Source organism: Glycine max, chromosome 13 (assembly GCF_000004515.6).
Source record: "Glycine max cultivar Williams 82 chromosome 13, Glycine_max_v4.0, whole genome shotgun sequence".
Classification (NCBI taxonomy): domain Eukaryota; kingdom Viridiplantae; phylum Streptophyta; class Magnoliopsida; order Fabales; family Fabaceae; genus Glycine; species Glycine max.
Window position 1 is genome coordinate 21,808,197 of NC_038249.2, and position 23,731 is coordinate 21,831,927.

A 23,731-nucleotide genomic window follows, 5' to 3' on the forward strand; every position below is an offset into this window, starting at 1 on the left:
ATATTTTAAGAAATACAATTTCACCTTTCTTTTTATATTTCTCTATGCATTTACAAAGTGTTAAGAGATTACCAACTATTGTCAACAATTTATTAGTTGAACTATAGTTAAGATTTTACTAAACAAATCATGAATAAAGTGTCGATCAAATAATTTATGAGATAACAGAGTCATAGATATTAGGAATTTAGGATACAATGATGATACATGTAAAAAACTAAGCTCCCTTTTGTGTGTGTGTGTGTTTTTTCTCGTTTCATTAATCAAACTAGCAGTAGTTCGTCTTGCGAAAGCGACATTTAATCTAAGGTTAGGCCTCTTAAAACATATAGGTAATCAATCATCCCATCGATCATCAAAGCCATGCAAAATATCCAAGAGGTGGTTTGGTTTGCCTAATTAGCACCTAACTCATAAGACAAGTCTTTAATTAACACACCTACCTGCTTGGAGTCATTTGCCACTATCAATTGTAACATTTGCATAACCAAACCAACCCTATCATATATATTTTCTTAAATTATAGTAAAAAGTATGATATTAATTAATGAGAAAAAAGTTATGAGCCATTGTAAAACACTATCATCTAATCATAATTTATTACAAATAATAATTTTATTAATTTTTATAATATATCTTAAAAATTATATAAATGATTATTTATAATTGAATGATAATAAAATTATTTTCATAATTATTAAACTCTTAATTAAGTAACTAACATTTTTGCAATGTTTACTCCGCTACAGTAATTGCAGGGAAAAAAATTGTTTGTTACCAAATCGTTTTTGTAAATTTCACACGAATCATGATTTCTGTATAATTACATTTTTTTTTATCCGTAATTACATTTTTGTTTAATTGTTTTAAATCAATATATTTTTTTAAAAGTGCGAGTTTTTCACATTAAGCTTCGTCTCAATCCGTGCGAAATCCATTCGTACGAGCTAGCAAGACTGAAATATTTTAACAGAGAAAAGAGCATATTTATTAGGGCTAATTCGAATGAAATGTTTTTTCTTTTTTACTGTGGAATGAATAGTTTTTTTACTGTAAGAGAGCATGTTGATAACTAACTTTTAATTTAAGTAGAAAATTAAGCCGGTTAGTTTTTATTTCAATTAAATGTTATTCACAAACATAATTCATTTGACTAATTGTTATACGTGCTTAATGATGGTTAATTGGTGACACCAAAAAATATCAATTGTGACTAAGCTAATATATAAACATAAATAGTGTATATATCAATAATATAAAATATTTGTATATTATCATTTAATTACAAATTATTATATATATTTAATTTATTAACTTTGATAATAAATACTTTTAAAATAATACTTCAACAATTATTCTTATTTTTTTTTTACGGGAAGGAAACTTATTCCATTTCATTAATAATAAATGAACTTAAACAATTGAAAATATGCTCAACAATATGATTACTAGCATTAAACCTAGCTAGATACCCCAGCTAAAATGTGAGAATCTTGATTAGCTTGCATTCTAATAAAACTCAGCCTTGAGTTTGGATAGAAGAGAATTAGTTTTCACAGTTTTCAAGTATAGAATAAAACTCTGAAGCTTCTTTGAAAGGACATTCACAACAGATTTGCAGTGGGATTCGAATTCAATGACAGCGTTCAGCGTTGGTGAGATCTAGTTGAGGTATCCATTTTAGTGCTTGGAGAAAAGCTCATGCTTCCGCCTCCCTTGGGTCCAGACTTCCACTTGTTGCTACCGTCCTTGTGCAAACAAAAGCTCCATTGTTATCTCGTATAAGAATCCCAGCTCCATATATATATATATATATATACCTCTGTCCTGAAAAATTGTTGCATAAAAAATAACTTTAAATGCATTGTGCACTGATTCTCGAGCCTTGGACCCATCGTGAGGTGATGTAGTGATGCATGTTTGAGTGCTGCTGCTGCGTTGAAGTTGTTGCTGACTCTCGAGCCTTGGACCATTATGCTAGAAATTGCAAACATAAATGCTTGGAGGAAGCGTTTTATTCTCCCACATTTTCTCATTCTGGTGCTTTCAAATGCACCACAAAATGATGGTGAATGTTCATTTAAGATCATCTAGAAGAGCATCTATACGTTTGGAGATGAGAGCCTTTGTTGATTGTGCTCCTTGCATGTTCGTGTGGACTGTATTCCAGAGGCCAGCAGTTTCCCAAACTTTCTTGACTTGATCACATCCAAAAAAGATGTCATTCATCTTCCAGATTATTTTCACAAAAACTGCAAAAAGGTGGACATGACACTCCTCTAGTCTGCAGTCGCATACGTGTGGGAAGACAAGATCATTGGGTGCTCCAAAGGAAGTGCTTTATTTTGGGAGGAATATTGAGGTTCCAAAGAGAATATCTAGAATTTGAGTCAGAGTATTGATTTGCTCTTCATTTGTCCTGCAAAATAAAAAATAATTGTCAGCAAAAGGGAGGCGTGAGAGGGTTACGGCCCCTTGCCCACCTGTATTTTGTGTATGTCTCCTTTCCTCTCATAGTGTTTTAAAAGGAAGGAAAGCCCTTTAGTACAAAGAATTAAAAGTTAGGGTGACATTACATCATCTTGTCTAAGCCTTCTTCCTAGAAAAATAATTTCCATAAAATCTCCGTTGACCCTGACAGAATGTTGAACAAATTCCAAACAGATTTTTATCTAACCTATCTATTTCTCATTAAACTTGATTTTAGCCATATCTCCCAATAGATAGCTTCATTGAACCTTATCAAAAGCCTTACTAATATCAATTTTGAAAGCAACTTCACCAACTTTTCCTATGGATTTAGGATAACAATGCATAAATATTAAATTCAATTAATGAACAAAGTGATCCAACATAAATGATTAATGTGAAGTTAAGGTTTGATCATTTGAGTATTAATTGAGTTTGATCCTTAATAAAAATATTTTTTTGTCAGACTTTATTTATTTTTCAACCGAACTTCAAATTAATCACGATTAATTTCCCATGATGAATCAAAAGGTTAAGACAATAAAAAAACTCAATGTATAATGCTCCATAACATCATTAAAATATGTCTTTAATGATTATGTATTATTAGTATAAAATGTTTTCCATTATCAATATATTAATAAAAAATTATTTTTACTTAATTAAATTTTTCATACCTAGAATATAACACGTTTTCAAAAAACTATCTAACATTCATTTTTCTCCCCAAATACCTGGAAAATTTTTGCATTTCATTTTAGTATCTGTCGTCAGGCTGCATCCGTTAAGTGATGACGTGACAGACAGAGTGTCACGTTATCATGTCTAGTCACTAACCACATAAGCACAGCCTCTCCATGTCATTAATTTTTATTTTTTCTAATTTTAAAAAATGTCAGATAGTGGTGGTTAAAAACCACCACTATCTTTATTTCGATCTTGTTCACCTTCTTCTTCAAGACTATCTGGATTCAAACCTAAATCAAAATAATGCATAACAAACATTCTATCCTCTGTCGTTGTGACGCTGACACCGAAAAAGAGGAGGATGGAGAGGTTGGAAGTAACGACATCGGTGAGGCCGAGGCAAAGGCTCATGATGAGGAGGTAGTTGAAGGGGAGGTGGAGGAGGGTTCCGACGAAGGAAGCTAAGGTGACCAAGTGGGTGACGACTTGGGCACAAAGGTAAATGCGGATTGGGTGGAGGAAGGAGTGGGTGAGGAGATCGGGGAGGGAGAAGATAAGGTAGGTGTAGGCCATTCAGGTGATGTTGAGGTCCTGGTGCAAGAGATCAACGAGGATATTGGATATGTTGAGTTAAGGAGTGATACTAGGATGGAGTAGAGTAATAGGAACATGATGCAACAGTGGAGGGTCAACAACAACACATTCACGCGTTTTGCGTCGAATGCCTATGAGCAAAGTGGTTTCATCCCAAGTGCTAGACCCAATAACACCGAGTAGCCGATGTTCGTGAATGCCATTCCTAGGGACCCTACTGCCAGTTCTGGCTCTCCTAGGTGTCCTAGGAATTCTTTTATGTAGTTGGTTTGAAGAAGAGGATGAACATGATCGAAATAAAGATGGAAAGGTTTCTGCTTATGTGATTAGTGACTAAGCGTGATGATGTGACATTTCATTTGTCACGTCATCACTTAATCTATGTAGCCTAACGGATATTAAAATAAAATGCAAAAATTTTTTAGATATCTAAGAAAAAAAAATGTTAAGTAATTTTTTGAAAACAGACTATATTTCATATATGAAAAAATTAATTAAACTAATTATTATTGATGTTAAACTTTTAAGATATTAACTATAAAAATTAATAAAATTATATAATAATTTATAATTAAATAATAATATAAAATCACGTTATATTAATGCATAACGTATTTTTCCATGAAATATATGTACCTTTCTCGTGGTGCATTGCCATCAACTTTATATCGAAGGTGGGGCATATTTGTGCATATATTTTTGTCGTTTTCTAGACATGCATATACTGCGCTTGTTTCTTTTAATCGGTGAAAAACCAAACAGGTTGCCGTGGATATAAAGGTTAGTTCCGAAAAGAAAGCACTAACGTAATAATATAATTGTAATTTGTAACCCACTAGCTTAGTTGAGAATTAGGAAATTATGAGATTTTATATTTAATTTGAGTGTTATTATATATAAAAATATTATGATTCCAAGTCACAACGTGTTGTTTTTGAACTTTTTAATCTGTTGTTTATTTATTTTTTATACAAATTAGTTATTAGTATAGTAATGAAAGAGTAAATAGTTTATATATTGAAAATTTGATTTTTATATTATTATTTAATTAAAAATTATTATATATAATAAGTTTGTTAGTTTCTACGTTAACTAGCTAATTAACGCTTTTAAAATTATTATGATTTTTGATTAATTAATAATATATAACATTTTGATTTAAATATTATTTTCAACCCTGAAACATAATCATGTTTTTTTTTGTTCCTCCAAATATTTTTTTCACTTTTTATTTTTTGTAAATTTTTCTTTGTTTTAGTTTTTATTTTACTTTAGTCCTTCTAATATAATTATTTTTTTTTGTTTTAATCTATATAATATTTTGTTTATTTTGAATTAATCTTTTTGAAAAATATTTTGTAGAGACTATAAGCAAATATTTTAAAAGGTTGATATGTAACTTCTAAGTAATTTTTAATTGTATAAACTTATAAAATAATATAAACTCACTAACGATAAACTTACAAGTAAATGTTACAATTTTCATAATAAAATATGATAACTTTAAATTATTTATTAATGAATAGTGAACCTTTTGAAAAGCTAAATTAATTATGTAAAGTTTGGACGACCTATCTTTACTTTAAATTTGCATGAAATTAAGTTTAATTTCTCCCACTAAGAGTTATTTAGAAAAAGAAAAGATTCCAACTCCACCTGGCCAGATAACATATATTTGACCTCTGCGAATCAGTTTAAATTAATACATTTTTTTTAAATGTAGCAACAAAAACTGATTTATCATTTATAGTTTTATACTTATTCCTTTTTTTAAAAGAAAAAAAAAAAAAAGAAATAAGAGCAGAGTACTTGAATGAAGAACACATGTTTCTGCGTGCATTTCAAGCAAGGGGGAGTGAGAAACTATAATACAGTATGTGAAAAAAGTACATAAATTCCAAAATAAATTATCAATTCTGTGATGATTGGATAATGTAGAACATGTGGGGTCGTTGACCAACGAGTTGCAATAAGCCTCAGTAGTCAGTACATATAGTAAATTTATAGTTGTCATAAAGAAAATCAGTGGGTGCTTAGATGGTTTTGTGGGGACTCAGATCTCATGTAATGGCTTTTCATTTGCTGGTTTCTCAAAATGACTTTTCTTACACTCAAAGCGTCACTGATTATAGTGATTAGCGTAAACAAATATATTAGAAATAATTCATTCCCCTTCTGATAGGAGTTGGGTGGTTCAACTCAACCAACTCCTAATTTACTTTTTTACTTGGAATTTTATTTTCATGTGATAAAATATAGTACTAGTTTCAATATAAAAGCAACATGATAGGCCTTCTTGATTTGTTCTGCCTAACATAAATCAAGTGGGGTTTAGGGAGTGTGCAATGCAGTACTACTGATAGTTACCAACCCAAAAGCTACTCTCCCTTTCATAGTCAAGTTAGTAATGAGTTTGTCAATAGCGGCTCTCAATCATGTTTTTTTCTTTTCTTATATTAATATGAAGTAGTTTTTGTTAACTACATATAAGATAATTTCTTTTAACATAATTTAGTTTATATAAAAAATTAATCAATATTTAAATTTTATATAACTTTATTTAAAAATATAAATAGTTAGTTACACTTATGTGAGCTTTATTGACTACCATATTTCTTCATCTTCTCTTTGGACTTTGGAGGTATTTAATACGTATTCTAATTCTTCTGTTTTATTATTTTAATTTCTATAAAAATTTATGTGTCAGTTTTAGTTTCTAAAAAGTTTTGTTTTCTAATTTTAGTCTCCGTCATATATTGGATTATAATTTTTTTAATAAAAGAGACTAAAATAAATATCTTTCAAATAAGGATATATTTAAAAAATTATAATTTTATAAGAACTAAAAAAATTTAATTTTAAAAGCTAAAATTGTAAAATAAAGTTTTATACAGATTAAAACACAAAAAATATATAAAAGTTAAAAACACAGAAACATATATTATAAAGATGAATTAAAAACATATATTTGAAAACATTTAAAGGACTTAAAATTTGAATTTTTTTAATTAGATACTTTTTAAAAAAATCTTAACTCAACTTATCTAATAAATATAATTAACTTGACATAAAATCTAATGCCATTCCAATAGAGAAACTGACAACGTGTTTCTCGCAACATGTTGCATATTTTCAGCAGTCTAACATGTTGCATATATATATATTGATAACAGTTTGCAAACTTGACGAAAATATCTCATCAATATTCCAATGGCTTTATGTTGATCTAATTTTGACAACTTCCACGTTTATATGTTGTACTTGGAAAACTACTCCTAACTCTTGAGTTCTATAACTTTCCTTTATTGTTTCTGTAACTCAATGATTAGAAGGCTGGCAAGATGTTCGGTTGGTTTTGTTTGTTTTTGTTTATAAATATAAAGATAAGGAAGCCATTTTTTTCTCTTTTGGAAGAAAAGAAAAAGAAAGCAAAAAAACTTTCTAATAAATATTTCTAAAATAAAAAATAGCATAAATGTAATATCTTCTTTTTTATAAAAAAATATATAATGGATGACCCCCTTACTTCAAAACTTTATTTATTTGACCCATTAGGGACTTTGACGACCCTTTGTGTTGTAAATTTGAATCAGGAAAATTGTATTTAATTTTGTCAATCATTTAAGTTGGGAATATCTTATATATATCGATCGAGCAAGAGACAGAAAGAAAGGATTGAGGAACAAATGAACGTTGTATTATGAAAGGAAGCGAGAAATTAATAAGAAATGATGATACTAATGAATAAGAAAAAAGAAAATGATCAATGTAGATTTTATTTTATTTTTTGGGTGTATGAATGAAAGAAAAAGAGAGATAGAAACGTAAACAAAGAGAGGAAAAGTGAGACGTGTAAGATTACATGGACAGATCCAGTGAAGTATTAGGTTAATTTCTTCTATGCAATTATTTAAATATTTGATTTTTAACAAATAATTATTTTATAAATTATGGGTTTTAGAAAAATATTTATTATTAATTTTATGTTTAAAATTAGCAATAAGATTCATTACTATAAGGAAGTTAAGTATACATTAATTCATGTTTTTCATATTATTTTTAAAATTTATTTTAACCCAATAAATATAAAGCATCTTGAGGGAGGAGGTTCATCCTCGTGCTTGGTATGTCCTCGACAAATTTATTAAAGTGGTGTAAATAGTATATAACAAAAAAAGTTCAAGTATCAAATCTATAAGGATTTGTTTGTACTTGATTATTGTGCAAATGATAATTTGATTTTTATGTAAGATGATTAAAAACACAACAAATTAAATGTGAATAAAAACATAAACAGTTGGTGGACAAGAGCAGTTAAATGTAAAATAAATCAAGTGTTAGAAATTTGACTACACTAAACTAATAATTTTAGTAATCATAAAGATTTTTTTTTATCCAATGTTCATTCTAATGTTACATCAATCTATGATAGTGTTGTAATCATGATCCCTCATGCGAGAAAACCTAAGTTACTTAACTTAACTCTTAATCCCTTAGTAAGTCAAACTAAACCACTTGAATTCAAGAACAATGGTTAAACAAGGCTAACAAGTGTTATTCCATTTCTGTACATAACACCCATTAGAAGTTACTTTCAAATCCTAGTCAAAAAACATTTTCAATGACATTTTAACTATGAAACATGTTCATATGATTGATCACTAATGATACGGACAAACATTCCTTCATCCTTGAATGAGACATTTGTTAGATTCTCTGTTCAAAACTCAATTTTCAAGCATTTCTCATTGACAATAAAAACAAAGATTTAAAGCTAAGGTAATCAAATCATAAAACAAGCAATCAAAATGGAAAGAAGCAATAACATAGGAAATAACATTGAATAAATATAAAGATTAATTATATGAGAGTAGTTTAGCACACCAATCCCCCAACAATGAATGAACTAACTTCTCATTATCATAAGAGACCTCAAAATTACAAAATGAAAGGGAGAAAATGGAAGATGGGAGCTCCTTAACCGTCACACATAACCCCTGATCAATGCTACCTTCCATCCCAATGTAAACAAGGTTTAAATAGGTCCAGAAAGGTTGCACTATTGTTTTTGCAAAATGGCTTACACACTAAGCCTAGGGTTCACACTAAGCACACATACAAAAGCAGCACTTGGTTAAGTGATTGTGTGCTAAACTTGAGGTGTGCGTCTGACCCAAATTTTTTATGGTGAGAATAATTCGCTTAGTACACACCAAACTTTAGATCCTCTCCCCTCGAGCAGCCTCTAGATGCTTGTCACGTAGCCTTCCAAGTTGACTTTCTAAACGCATGCAAGCGTGTTAAGCAGGTTGCTTGATCAACCTAAAAATCATTCCTTCCTTGTTGATGCACAACACTTTAGAAAACATAATTATAACTAATGAATTCACTAAAATTAATTTCATTAAGCTAAAAATGTAAAAGAACATTAACTTCTAACTTATTGGAATAAACTATAGACAATAAATGAGAAGAATTAAGATAATTGTTCTGAAAATTAAGTGTAAAAACTAAGCATGCACAACAACTATGACTTGCCCATCCTTAGATTTGCCACTAGGTAGAAAAAAAATTAAGTGGAAATGAGATAAAAAAAAGGTATAATATTTAAATGATCACCATACACTCCATTTTTAGGGTGTATGAGTGAAAAGAATATATTTTTTTTAAATAAGCAAAAGAGAGAAAGTGATAAAAAAAACAATGTGAAATGAAGGGTGGGATAAAAAGGAAAAATGAAACGAATATACTAAATGGATTGTCTTAAAAATAAGTAAATGATAGAAAGAGTAATTTGATACTAACAATAAGCCTTGAAATGTCTTCTTGCTTATGCCAATGAGCCCTTCATCTATTATGAAAAATATTTGAAATAACTGCACCTTGACGTATTAAAAAATGAGAAAAATAAGTTTAAAGAATATATATAATAACTTTAAGAAAAAAGCGAAAGTAAAGACTCGTTTGTTTTACAACCTTAAAACGAATAAATATTGGGGAATATATTGAGTACAACCAAGTTGGTTGGCTTCGAACAATATTGTCTTTTTTATCATTCATTAAAAAGTGTTGGCCCATAATATAGGACTTGTAGCCATTGGTTTCTTTTTACTTTGCCAAAGTTAATTATGATTTGGAAAGTTGAAAAAGAAAAGGTTGAATGTCTCAAACCAAATCAAATCGGAATCAGGGCAATGATGGACTCGTCGTATGATCAGGTTAATATTTGAGTTGTGTGAAAAAATATATTTAACTTAGAAAAAGGATAATATTGTCATTAACAGGCATATAAAAATTATTGTCAGAATAGATTTCAAAATTTCTCGGAATAATAGAGACAGTCATCTTGACATCGAATATAAAGTTATATTTTAAGTTATCATTTACGATCGAGAGAGGACACTAGGTAATCTTTATAACAAAAGAATTATATAAATGTTCGTTTCCAAAAATGTATGTAGATTTAACGAGCATATATATATATATATATATATATATATATATATATAATATTCTCATAATCCACCTCATGAAAAAGAAAAAGACATTGGTATAAAAAAATTTCAACCTTAGTGCCACGCACTTGAAAAAAGGTGACGAAGGATATTACGTATGGTGATGAATAGGCGTGACAAGTGACGAGCCATGCACGCGACCAAGTTTAATAAGATGTAGAATTTTAAGCCACATATTTCCAATGGAGATTAAAATCATTTTTAACAACCCTCGTAATAAGGATAGTTCTGTTTCTGTATGATATAATTTTAAATGAAGCATATAAAGAATACACAAAATTAAAGAAAAGTCAGATGCAGTCCACTACCAATTGGATGAATTCATGGAGTTCTATTTGTTCATGATGATGATTCTTTAAATAGGAGAAAATGCACTATTCCAACGCAAACACTTCGTAACAAAATGACTGATTCAGAAAGTGCTAAGCATTTATTAGTATCATTGGGTCAACGTTGAAGCAGAAAAGAGAGGCCCAAGAAGCCCACTCCATGAAGCCCATGTGGAAGGCCCACGAAAGTGGAAGATGTGGGACCCAGGAATTTAAAACGTCAGTTTATTGTTTCCCGTGCCGATGCGCGCACTGAACGGAAGGGCCATCATTGAAGTAGCCGTTACTATACACACCTCTTACTATCTCTGGAACTTTGAATTTCAGAGCGTTTTTTTCTCTTTCGAAAAGTAAACCTCGTCGTCGTTCATTCGTTCTTTCTCTCTTTCAGATCGATTGCAGAATTTATTTCGCCACTCCAAACTACGTCGTTCAGCATTTCCACCGGCGACTGAGCCTCCTCTTCTTCATCTGCAAGTACTTCTTTTCTTTCATTTCACAAAGAATCAATTTCTTTTTCAATAAACGTGCTCGATTAGTTGAATTGAATGTGCCTAGTAAAGATCAACAAGAAGAAGAAGAAGATTTAGCAAAATATCATATGAAACAGATGTCAATCGCCATAGTGAAGTAGCGGATTACTATTTTGTTTTTTTTTCGGAGGTGTTCTGATAGGTGATTTGTTGGGCGATTCAGCAATTTTAAAAGCTTCAGATCGTGCTAGGTTTTAGCTTAATCTTCATTCGCTCTTTTTGCAATGTAGCTAATTCAGAAATCGATATCCGTTTTTCTTTCTATTACCGTTTTCATCCAAATCAGTGACCTCCAAAGTTGCAACGGTTTTCGGAAGAACATGGCTTAGCTATTATTTATAATGTTCTTTATTTCAAGTATTTTCTCTTTAGAAATGAAGTGCTGTAAACTGCTGTTGCTGACGGATCGATCTGCAGAAATTGAAGGCAGAGCTCGATGACGGGAACACCTGTGGCGGTGGCTGCGGCAACGCCGAGGTCTAAGATACAGAGGAATGCTTCAGGTACGCCGGGTGGCCCCAAAGTTCGGGAGGAGAAAATTCGAGTCACGGTTCGGATGAGGCCGCTCAATACAAAGGAGCAAGCTATGTACGATCTAATTGCTTGGGATTGTTTGGATGAACACACTATTGTGTTCAAGAATCCAAACCAAGAGAGGCCTACAACACCATACACCTTCGGTAAGTTTGTTTTCAACTGTGTTTTTTTTTTCCGAGAGGAATTTGATAAACTTACATTTTCGTGAACAGAAATTCATGAATTTATATTTAAATTTCTGTATAAATGGGAGGTAATGAATATAAACCTGGTTAACGTTCTAGTGCGTTTATTGTTTAACGTTGTTTGAGTGGATTTGTATTTGTTAAGTTTCTATTTCCTTTTATATAACATTTATCTTATTTGTTATTTGTTACTTGTTACCTTTTTTCTTATTATTATTTGTTATGTTGCAGATAAAGTTTTTGCACCTACGTGCTCAACTCATAAGGTTTATGAAGAAGGGGCTAAAGATGTTGCTTTATCAGCACTTTCTGGAATCAATGGTAACTTGTTCTCAGCTAATGCTTGTGTTAGATTACGGGATGTTTTAGATGCATTCAAAAGTTTCATTTTTTTGCAGCAACAATATTTGCGTATGGGCAGACTAGCAGTGGTAAGACATTCACGATGAGAGGCGTCACTGAAAGTGCTATTAAAGACATCTACGACTACATTAAGAATGTGAGTTACTAGTTTACTGTTGATACCTACCAAACTTTATATGTCAATTATCTTCTACTGAGTATAAAGTAGAAGGCTATTCATGAGTTGAATCCTATTAGTATTTATCAAGATTAATTGCAGGATTTGATGGCAATTACTTGCAATTATGAACATTTTTTATTCGTTTCAATTTCCACAGACACCAGAAAGGGATTTTATTCTGAGAATCTCTGCTCTGGAAATCTATAATGAGACTGTCATAGACCTTCTGAAACGTGAATCTGGTCCTCTTCGGCTCTTGGATGATCCTGAGGTATAGTTCAGGGCTAAACCCTGAACGGAAATTTGTCAGGGATGCTTTAAAATTTCCTTGATTTGTCGCAAATCCTGAGGTAGATTTTTTCTTTGGTACAGAAAGGGACTATTGTGGAAAAGCTGAATGAAGAAGTAGCTGAAGATCGTCAACATCTTAGGCGCTTAATTGGCATCTGCGAAGGTAATCTAGAAATCTGGTGTGGTTTGTCATGTGAGACATATATAGGTTTCTCAAGAGCATACAGTATCACCATGTTGTTTGGCTAAGACTTTTATATCTCACTATTGGTGATGTTCTCTTTGTATAGAAACCATGAAAATATATAAGTTGTGGGCATTTTGCACTTAGGTTATCTGCATAGTACTATTGTTCATGTAAATATTGTATCTGCAGCTCAAAGGCAAGTGGGAGAAACTGCTTTAAATGATAAAAGCTCAAGATCACATCAAATAATCAGGCTGGTAAGCTCAGCTGAGGAAGTACAAGTATTCATTATAATGCATGCATATTTCAGATTGGTTAATTTACCCATTTATTTTCTCTGGCTACTTTATGCGGAGATTAGAAATAAGACTTATGCTTACTGCTCTGTAATCACTATTTTCATACGAATATTTCAGACTGTAGAAAGCAGCCTTCGTGAAAGTTCAGGTCACGTAAAGTCTTACATAGCAAGTTTGGTATGTTTCGTCTTCATAGCTTGACTTGATAGTCTTGATAACAAGCTAGTCATAGTGATGAATCATTATTATAACCTCACAGAATTTTGTGGATCTTGCTGGAAGTGAACGCATCTCTCAAACAAATACATGTGGAGCAAGAATGAAGGAAGGCAGCCACATCAACCGAAGTTTGTTGACACTTGCATCAGTCATCAGGAAGCTAAGGTCCAACATCTTTAAATATCAAAATGCATGTGGCTACTTTGTTATTGTTCTTCTACAAAAGAGCCATGATTATAAAAATTTAGCAGCCAAGATCAACAAGATGTAGAGAAAAAAAAATACTAAAAGGCCCATTTGTTTGTGTGTTTTTTTTTATAAGAAAAACATTTTTTTTAAATTAAAAATATGTTTAAAATCTCCACAATAATTGATTTTTTTTTAAATAAAAAATCCTCAACAAGATTTTAATATTTTTTGCTTTTAATCATCAAATGTCACATTAAAGTTGTCTTGTGACATGAAGGTAGGTTCAAATCTTTGAAACAGTCGCTCTACTTACAGGGGGATAAGACTGCTTACATCTATCCTTTCAATATCTCACTAGGAAGAAGCCTCATGCACCAGGCTACTCTTTTTGTTCAAACTGAAAAGTTTTTGACAACTACTAATATACTTGTGGAATCCAGTTTTTCTCGTAATCATTTTCATTTGATGACTAGAAATTGTTTACTGAGGAAGTTGGTTAATTTGAAATTGTTTATTGTGGAAGTTGGTTAATTTGAAATTGGCATTGATTATTATTATGATGAAGTAAAGACCTGTAGAGCTATGTAATTTGGTCAATAGACAGGCGTCCGATTCAGCTTTTGGAGGTTTTCTTTTGCTTTGCAGTGGCGGAAAATGTGGTCACATACCATATAGAGACTCAAAATTGACACGAATATTGCAGTCTTCATTAGGAGGGAATGCTCGAACAGCGATTATCTGTACCATAAGTCCTTCCTTAAGTCATGTGGAGCAAACAAGAAATACACTAGCATTTGCTACCAGTGCAAAGGAAGTCATTAATACTGCCCGAGTTAATATGGTATGATTAAATGTCTAAATATAATTATGATTTGGTTGATTGAAGAGTAGATTAGTATGAAAATCTTTTCTCCTCGTGTTCTTATATTACTTGATAAAATCATTTTTTCCCAAAAATTTGTTTTCAAACAGAAGCTTGCAGCAGTTTGGCATCTTTCAATCTTTTTGACAAGTGTAAATTTGGATAGTAGCTCTCCTAGGTTTCTGATACTTAGTTCATAGCCTAGCCCACCTTGACTAGCAGCAAAGTGTATTTGTTTGGTAGAAGTATTTGAAATTATTGAGAAAAGTGATGGATGCACCTTCTTCATAAAAAGCACCTTGTCTTTTATTTCGGGTGGCAATTATAGAGGACTTGTTTTCCCCTCTACTCGCTAAGTGATATTCATTTTTTTTTGTTATTTCGAGAAGCCACCTCATTGATTACAAGCTTTCATATTTTCCATGAAAAAAGAAAGGTATATACTAAGATAGATGGTGATGATCATTTAACAGGTCGTTTCAAATAAGACACTAGTTAGACAGTTGCAAAAGGAAGTTGCGAGGCTTGAAGGGGAGTTACGAAGCCCTGACCTTTCTGTGAATTCATGTCTAAGGTCATTGCTAGCTGAAAAGGAGTTGAAAATTCAGCAGGTACAAACTTCTTTACTTGGTCTTAACTTTCATGTTAACTTTACTGTGTTAAAATTTTTGAACTAACCTCTTCTCTGAGTCCTCTAGATGGATATTATAATGGTATTCTTTGGAGTTCTTACATTATTATTATCTCTTGTCTCAAGATGTGGTCAATAATTTGATTTCTATGTAGCTAAACATTCCAACATTCAAGTAAAATATTCATATACTCTTTGTGTATGCAATGGGTTTAACTTTCCCATTCCACAATGGATCAAAATCCCGGGAACTGGCTTCCCGTTGTCTGCTTTTCTTGTCGAATGAACTGTGAAAGACCAATTTATTAGTAACACTTAATTGTCTTTTCTTGAGCTTTTAGAAGAGAAACTCTTTTGGATGAATTGAATTGATAAACACAAATTTGCAGATGGAGAGGGATATGGAAGATCTGAGGCGACAGAGAGACCTTGCACAAACTCAACTTGATCTGGAAAGAAGAGTGAATAAAGTTCCAAAGGTATTTGGAATGGTCATATCACATTATTGTAACCCTGATTTAGACTTCTGACTCAAATTATATAATTCTTGCAGGGATCAAACGATTGTGGGCCCTCTAGTCAAATAGTCAGATGTCTTTCTTTTCCTGAAGAGAACAAATCAGCTAATGGTAAACGTACGCCAGAGCGACGAGAGGCAGTGGGCAGGCAGGCAATGCTGAAGAATTTATTGGCTTCTCCTGATCCATCCATACTGGTTGGTGAAATCCGAAAGCTTGAGGATCGGCAGCTCCAGCTCTGTGAGGATGCAAATCGAGCTCTTGAAGTTCTGCACCAGGATTTTGCAACTCACAAACTTGGGAATCAAGAAACTGCTGAAACCATGTCGAAAGTACTATCTGAAATAAAAGACTTAGTAGCTGCCAGCTCTACTCCAGAAGAAATTGTGGCAGCAGATAAGGCCGACCTAATGGAAAAGATCACACAGTTGAAAAATCAAGGGAACACCATTGCATCTTTAGAAAGGAAGCTGGAGAATGTTCAAAAATCTATAGACAAGCTTGTGTCTGCTTTTAATGCAGAGGAGACTCCAGAAAACAAGACGACCCCTCTGAGAAGGAAGAAAATTCTTCCTTTCACATTAAGCAACAGTCCCAACATGCAGCATATAATACGTGCTCCTTGCTCGCCTCTCTCCTCTTCGCGTAAAGCAATGGAACATGACATTGAGAACAGGGCACCGGAAAACAACATTGGCATCTCTGGCAGTGATTCTTTTGCTAAGTTTCATAAAGATACTCCACGAAAGGATGATAAAAGTTGTGATTCTATTTTATCACGGGCAGGAAGCCCAGCTACAAGGAAATCAAAATCAGTGAATGTGATGAAGATTCAAAAGATGTTCAAGAATGCTGCGGAGGAGAACATTCGGAGCTTCAGAGTTTATGTTACCGAGTTAAAAGAGCTAGTGGCAAAACTGCATTACCAGAAGCAGCTACTGGTTTGCCAGGTAAGGTTTTTTGATTTCCACTACTATGCTATAATAATGTGTGCTGCAATGCTCGTTTTGCCATTTTAGGAAAACTGTTTCTCACATTGAATCATGTCAGCATTTGTTTCAGGTTAAACCTATTGCAGATAATGCTTGTATGAGTTTAAGACTTTAAGTGTAATAGTAATTTGTTATTCTTATTGGCGTATAATATGCTGATACCTTTTATCCCCTGCACGCACGGGTTTAGGTTTTGGAACTGGAAGCAAACAAGTCATTAAATGAAGAAAAGGATACACCTGATCGGTCTCCCTTGCCATGGCATATACTATTTGATCAGCAGAGAAAGCAAATTATCATGTTATGGCATTTATGCCACATATCTCTTGTGCACCGGACACAGTTTTTTCTTCTGTTAGGAGGAGACCCTTCTGATCAGATATATATGGAAGTTGAACTTAGAAGATTGACTCGGTTAGAACAGCACCTGGCAGAGCTTGGGAATGCTAGTCCTGCACTTCTAGGTGATGAGCCTGCAGGCTCTGTTTCAGCAAGGTATGCTCGTGTCTTTGAAAGACATGTGTCTTTTTTGACAATTCCTGCTAGTCCTGCACTTCTAGGTGTCTTTGATAATTCCTTAAATCAAGTGTCTTTGATAAAGCTCGTGTATTTGAAAAACAGGTTTATTTTAGAAAATTCTAATAAATTAGTGCATGGCCTTGCACGCTTTTATTTGTATAATGAGCAGAGAATAGTATATTAATCTTTTGCTATTGATTGATCATCAAATGCAGCATTAGAGCTCTGAAGCAAGAAAGGGAACATCTTGCTAGGAAGGTGAACACTAAACTTACAGCAGAGGAGAGGGAACTGCTTTATGCAAAATGGGAAGTTCCTCCAGTTGGAAAACAAAGGAGACTGCAATTTGTAAATAAATTGTGGACCGACCCTTATAACATGCAACATGTGCAAGAAAGTGCTGAAATTGTAGCAAAGCTCATTGATTTCAGTGTATCTGATGAAAACAGCAAGGATATGATTGAATTAAACTTTTCAAGCCCTTTTAATAAGAAAACATGGGCGGGCTGGAACTTTATATCAAATCTTCTAAATTTGTAAACACATTGTTGTAGTTGTACGTCATTTGTAGTTGAGAAGAGAAGTAGAGAACTATCAAATATATATAATATTTCGATTCCATTAACTGATTATTAGGTGTACAAGTGGCATGTTTGCAAGAAAGAAAGAAAAAAAAAAGGTTACTTCACTTCTATCAATTTGAAAGTAAGAGTTTGAGAGAAAATGGCTTTCATTTTTTCTCTTTTTTTTCCTGCTGATTTTTCATTTTATTTTCTTTAATACACTAATTTTTTAACTATCCTTATTTTTTAAAAAAAATAATTGAAGAAAATATTTATTTTAACAGTTTTTCCTTTATTTAGCGATCACCGTTATGAAAATAAATACTGTATTTATTAAATTAAATCTTTAATTCACTACTTTTAACTATCCTTATTTTTTTAATAAAACTAATTAAAGAAAATATTTATTTTAAGTTTTTTCCTTTATTTAACACAACCACCTTTATGAAAATAAAAACTGAATTTATTAAATTGAAGCATTTGATAGAAACTCATAACCCATTCAAATATTTGATTCATAAAATTGTCATTTCAGAAAATACTCTATTTGATTCACAATACTAATTTTTTAAAATTAAACATTATAATATAATAATTAATAATGATCAGTAAATTTTATTGAACTCAAATATATATTCAACCATAGAAAAATTTCTCAAATTATTTGCAAATTTTATTGAAATTAAACAATTAATTAAATTATTGTATTCGAGCCAATTCTACCAAACTAATATAATTTTGTTATAATTACGTAAAGAATTTTTAATTAACAAAACAAGATAGTTTTCTTTATACCAAACAAAACAAAATAGTTAAAAAATAATAAGCTTTTTTTTATTTTTTATAAATTATATTGTATTACATTACATTTCCGTTGCTCCACTCACTCAGCCTAAGTAGGGTTTTGCAGAGTGTCGCGTTTGTCGCATTCCATACGAGGCCGAAGCGAAGAGTGTTTGTAGGGTTTGCGTTGCGCATCGTTTGAGAGAGAGAGATGGGAAGAGAAAAAGAGACAACAAAGGTAGCTTACGCAGTGGAGCAGCTTGTAGCCTTCAATCGATACAATCCCGATATTCTTCCAGATCTCGAAAACTATGTCAACGACCAGGTTCCTTCTTTTTCCTTTTTCTCTATCTTCTTTTCCTTAAATCCAAAAACCTAGCTTTGAAACCCAATTTATGCCTCCTTTTAGGTTTCGTCGCAAACTTATAGCCTGGACGCGAATCTCTGCCTTCTTCGCCTCTACCAGGTATTTTTCATTGGTTTTTCATATCAATTAGTTCATTAGTTACAAGTTGCGAGTAATAGTTTGTTTGATTATCTATCTATTACTGCAGTTTGAACCTGAGAAAATGAGTTCCCAGATTGTGGCCCGCATATTGGTCAAGGTGTGTTTTTTTTTTTTTTTTATGTGGCTGTTACTTTTGAACTGATTGGTTGGATGGTGAATGCCATCTCGTGCTCATATATTTATTTATTTACTTTCGTTGAACAGGCTCTCATGGCAATGCCGGCGCCAGATTTCAGCCTTTGTCTCTTTTTGATTCCAGAACGCGTGGTAATTTGTGTTGCTTTCATTCACACATAACTAGATGTTTGAATAGTTTTGTCACCCATGTCTGTTATGCGTGTTTGAATAATTACCTGCAAGTTTATGAATTTTACTCAACTTGAATGTGAACTGTATTATGGGATTTGTGATGACAATACAAATTCAAGTATACCAAGTTCTGCAGGTAAAATATTGAGTGTAATTATTGAATTAGTAAATAAGGGAAGGGATATCGATAAAAATTCTAGAGAAGCATTAGAATATTGATTTTGTCAATTCCTTCACATGCAATCCACAAAATTAGTCAACCAGTTCGTCTATTATCCCCCTTATTATTGATTCAGATTACTAATTTTTTAGTTTTATCAATTTAAGTTGTTAGATCCTTTCAGTTTATGTTATTCTTTTTATGAATCTTAGCAAATGGAGGAGCAGTTCAAGACTTTGATATTTGATAAAACTAATAAAACTAAAGAATCTCACAACTTAAGGTTTTGTGGAATTTTGATTTTTTTTTAGTTTTTTTTTTTATGAATCTTAGCAAATGGAGGAGCAATTCAAGACTTTGATTGTTCTGTCTCACTATTTGGAGGTAAGCATCAGCTTTGGTTGCTAGAGGACTTAGCAGACATTTGAAATTAGAAATTAATGTATGCCTCTTCAGACAGGAAGATTTCGGCAGTTCTGGGATGAAGCCGCAAAAAGTCGTCACATAGTTGAAGCTGTGCCAGGTGATTATATATTATTAATTTATGAAATGATAATTAGTTGTTATGATTAATGAACTTTGAATGACATGACCAATAGATTTCAAATATAAAAAAAAGCATACATTTATTATTATTATTATTATCTGACTAGCCATACGTTTTATACAGTGTAAGTTTTTACTGAATATTGTCATCTATTAACCTTTTTTGAACTAAAGCATTCTCTGTAATGTGCTGCCACTTTATCTTGTAGCTGATAATATTGCTTTTCAATTGTAGGATTTGAGCAGGCAATCCAAGGGTATGCAATCCATGTCCTTTCCTTGACTTACCAAAGGATTCCTAGAACTGTGCTTGCTGAGGTATGTTTGTTTTGTCCATTTGAAGCATTGATTCATTACTTAGTGGAATATTGTTTCATCTCCAGCTAAACCAAAATCCAGTGCATTTATTCCCTAATTCCTAGTTGAACTCATGTTTAAATGTGACTCATACATTAAGAATAAAACACTTCTAGACTCACCAGTTTAATCCTCTATTTATTGTTTAGGTGTTCAATGGTTCTTCTTGAAAACTTTGGCACCTTGTTATTTGCATTTTTCTCACTGTTTGTCAGAAACAAACGAGTCTAACTATTTGACTTGTGTTCTGGAGTCTCTTAGGAGCGGTTAGTTCTGTGAAATTTGTTATTGTTTTAATGACTTTCACTAACCTTTATTATCATTTATTCTCTGTTTTCATAGGCCATTAACATAGAAGGTTTATCCTTGGACAAATTCCTTGAAAATCAAGTGGCCAACAATGGTTGGGTTATTGAGAAGAGCCAAGGTAGGGCTCAACTTATTGTCCTCCCTAGAAATGAATTTAATGACCCAGCTTTGAAGAAAAATGCCGCAGACAGTGTACCATTGGAGCACATTACTCGCATCTTCCCTATTCTTAGTTGATTTTTCTATGGTAGACTGCCAATTTTGTTTCCTGAAGGAGATCATGCAAATATTATATCAGTTGGAGCAACATCTTCCCTTCCCCTTGGATGCTTCAATTTGAGAATTAGTGGACAGCTATTGTAGTTTACTCATTTTGTATTCCTGTCTGAAAATTAATTTGCTTCGCTATGCTTTATTATTCGGTGAACAGATTGCCTGCTCTCTTTACTGCGTCTATAAGTTCCCTGGCTAGTTATGAGTGCTAGGATAAAAATAGGAGGAAAGAAGAAATACAAAGTTGGAATAAGGAGTAGAGAAAGGTTCACTTGTATGCATATGGTATGTTACTGGGGCAAAATTGAACTCGAAACTTATGTCAACTAATCTCATGGATGTTGGTGGCTAAATTCTAAAACATGGCCTGAGTTATTTTTCTCTTTTATTTGTAGGGAGCCAACCGCGAGGTTAACCAGATTTTTGTCCCTCAAATTTATCTTTTACCTAATCTGCTTCCACTCTTTCCATTCACTCTTCCTACCATAATTCATGATTTGCTTTAAGTTAAGGTTGCATATCTATAAATGTGCCGGAACCTTGTTTTTGCTGCCAAAAGAAACACTGCCACAATTCAAGGAGCTAACATATGATAGATGGATGAAATTTAGAAAGTCAAGATTGAATAGAGTAATTAAAATTTTAACTGAAGGCTAAATTGGAAAGATCCAAAAATGCCTTTTCAAGATTTGTAGTTTTGGCACATTTAAAATAGATCCTGGAAAGGTATTTTATTAAAATGAAATTAAAATTCTATCATACGAGAAAGTATAATTCATAAGTTGAGAGTGTGATATTATCCAAGAACAGCAAAAATTGTAACCCATCAAAGAAATAGAAATCACAGGAAAATATATAAACATCATGCTCAACGATGCAGCTATGCATATCCCTCTACAAACAAAGAAAGATATGAGCTTTTAACCCAAGGGTTGTGTTATTAACAATGAGATTTTACAGCAACAGTCTTACCAGGCATAGGAAAAAAAAATACTCATCCAATTCTTGCTTCCCAAATTTGTGTGGAAGTGCTTGCACAGGGGCAAACAAAATAACCATAAGTTTCAATAGGGCCAAAAAATTAAAAATATTTGGTACTTATGTATCATGTTTTTAACTTACAAAAGATCAAGCCAATTAAACAATCAAATTAAAAATAAAATTCTCGAACTCCGTCAATTGGTGACATAATTTAAAATGGTAAGAGAAAAATCCTACGAAATATCCTTACCTCAAAACATTCAATAAACAAATTTTATACTATAAGCAACGAAGAAATTGAATTAAACTTTATTTTTAAGTTGTCATGCTTCTTAGCTATTCGTTGAACATTCTACGAAACAAAATTTTGAATTAAAAATAGAAATCAAAAGAGCATGCCTCAACATGAAAATGTTTATAAAAGACTCTGTATCCAACCTTAGCCAGCAAGAAGTTGAAGCTTGCATCATGGAAGGGGGACCAAATTAGATATGTGAAAAATTCAGTTGAGATGTTCAAGAGAAAAAGAGATTACACAATAAAAGTTTTTTTTTAAAGAAAAAGGCACTCATTTCTGGTATTCTATATCTATAACGATTTAAATTAAATTAATTTAGGGTAAGTTTCAAGAATAAAATAATTCTACTTTTTCTACATTTTGTTTTAAACATTCTGATGCCCAACCAAATAAAAAAATATTCAGGAGAGAATGAATTGCCTTTCAGGATGGACAAAACCAACAGCACTTCAACTGTAATAGCATGCAACTCAAAATTGACCAGCACCCAAGCAAACACAGTTAGTGCGTGCCTTCAAACAGATAAACTTCTATAAGTAAATAGTTCTTTTTGATTCTTAAAAAAAAAAGTCTCAATTTTGATTTTTAATTAGATCTTCAACATATTCGCATTTCTTCTAACTAGCATTGTCGCGTAAAAAGTGAATTTAAACCCAGAACAGAAAACAAGAACCTAAGGATAAAGAAAAAAAATGTTAAGACAATACGAGCTGTCAAGGCTTCAACAACACATGATTGAAATTCCAATGCACTCCAACGGAGAAGTAAAACGGGTGATGATGCTTTGGCAAAAAGTACATTGCAAGCAACTCTAACGGTAATCAAACTTGTAATTGTAAATCTCAAGCGGTTTTCTAGATTAATAATTATAGAAAATCAATAGGATCTTAAAATATATGATTCTTATAAATATATGATTCTTACAAATAATAGATAAATAATGTATACATTTCTCTATAGTGAGACTTCTCTCCAATGTATTTTAATTCCTTGAAATAGGAAATCAATAGGATCTTGAAATATATGATTCTTATAAATATATGATTCTTACAAATAATAGATAAATAATATGTACCTTTTTCTATAGTGAGACTTCTCTCCAATATATTTTAATTCCTTGGAATAGGAAAGAAACAAGATTTCGTTTCCTTAACTATTCTTTTTGTCTCTACGTTCGTGATGACTAGGGATTAGAGAAAACACTTTTTTGTCAGGAAGATGATCTTATTTCACGTCAGTAGATATTCACCCCTTTATAACCACTGCTCCCATCAAGTAGCAGTTATCTCTAGAAATTTCTTCTATTTAGTCCTTAATTATTAATTATTTATTTATTAGTCCCTACATAAGTCACATACCTCTCACATGAGACATATTAATTCTAATATTCTCCCACTTAACTCATGTGACATTATCAAACATTATGGACTGAATAAATAAATAGATTAGATTAACATAATGCACATTAATATGACTAAACTGTTTTATACATTAGGTACATCATAATTTCATGATTAAGAATATGAACCAATTCGAGTCATGACAGTTGTATATCACTTAATCGA

General features: G+C 32.0%; 3 protein-coding genes across 5 annotated transcripts; 2 read left to right on the forward strand and 1 right to left on the reverse strand.

Annotated features, from left to right (window-relative positions):
• Positions 1–3,378: 3,378 nt before the first annotated feature.
• On the reverse strand, positions 3,379–3,729 carry LOC106795633 (protein DETOXIFICATION 51-like). Its single transcript, XM_014766241.1, has one exon. The coding sequence runs from the start codon at positions 3,727–3,729 to the stop codon at positions 3,379–3,381; it is 351 nt and encodes a 116-aa protein (XP_014621727.1).
• Positions 3,730–10,666: 6,937 nt separating this feature from the next.
• On the forward strand, positions 10,667–17,709 carry LOC100791845 (kinesin-like protein KIN-7B). Of its 3 annotated transcripts, none has more exons than XM_006593904.4 (15): positions 10,667–11,071; positions 11,545–11,807; positions 12,081–12,170; positions 12,248–12,348; positions 12,530–12,643; positions 12,745–12,826; positions 13,040–13,107; positions 13,267–13,326; positions 13,409–13,533; positions 14,203–14,398; positions 14,893–15,030; positions 15,440–15,529; positions 15,604–16,518; positions 16,751–17,055; positions 17,295–17,709. In XM_006593904.4, exons 2-15 carry the CDS (start codon positions 11,564–11,566, stop codon positions 17,617–17,619), a joined length of 2,853 nt encoding a protein of 950 aa, XP_006593967.1. In that variant the 5' UTR covers positions 10,667–11,071; positions 11,545–11,563; the 3' UTR covers positions 17,620–17,709. The 3 variants fall into 3 exon arrangements, with proteins under 3 accessions (XP_006593967.1, XP_003541319.1, XP_040863964.1); XM_003541271.5 differs by having other exon boundaries at positions 10,667–11,067; XM_041008030.1 differs by lacking the exon at positions 10,667–11,071 and having other exon boundaries at positions 11,607–11,807; positions 12,271–12,348.
• A 793-nt stretch (positions 17,710–18,502) lies between these two features.
• LOC100809546 (eukaryotic translation initiation factor 3 subunit K) lies at positions 18,503–21,041 on the forward strand. Its single transcript, XM_003542333.2, has 8 exons — positions 18,503–18,750; positions 18,835–18,891; positions 18,980–19,030; positions 19,138–19,200; positions 19,736–19,786; positions 19,859–19,925; positions 20,184–20,266; positions 20,648–21,041. The coding sequence occupies exons 1-8, from the start codon at positions 18,637–18,639 to the stop codon at positions 20,849–20,851; spliced, it is 690 nt and encodes a 229-aa protein (XP_003542381.1). The 5' UTR covers positions 18,503–18,636; the 3' UTR covers positions 20,852–21,041.
• The last annotated feature ends 2,690 nt before the right edge of the window (positions 21,042–23,731 follow it).

Bases quoted from the DNA above. Each gene is read 5' to 3' on its own strand.
- LOC100809546 (XM_003542333.2), top strand. From the start codon at position 18,637: ATGGGAAGAGAAAAAGAGACAACAAAGGTAGCTTACGCAGTGGAGCAG. The intron at 18,892-18,979 runs GTATTTTTCATT...CTATTACTGCAG, and splicing joins GCCTTCTTCGCCTCTACCAG to TTTGAACCTGAGAAAATGAG. The intron at 19,926-20,183 runs GTGATTATATAT...TTTCAATTGTAG, and splicing joins CATAGTTGAAGCTGTGCCAG to GATTTGAGCAGGCAATCCAA.
- LOC100791845 (XM_006593904.4), top strand. From the start codon at position 11,564: ATGACGGGAACACCTGTGGCGGTGGCTGCGGCAACGCCGAGGTCTAAG. The intron at 12,827-13,039 runs GTAATCTAGAAA...TTGTATCTGCAG, and splicing joins CTTAATTGGCATCTGCGAAG to CTCAAAGGCAAGTGGGAGAA. The intron at 15,530-15,603 runs GTATTTGGAATG...TAATTCTTGCAG, and splicing joins GAGTGAATAAAGTTCCAAAG to GGATCAAACGATTGTGGGCC.
- LOC106795633 (XM_014766241.1), bottom strand. From the start codon at position 3,729: ATGGCCTACACCTACCTTATCTTCTCCCTCCCCGATCTCCTCACCCAC.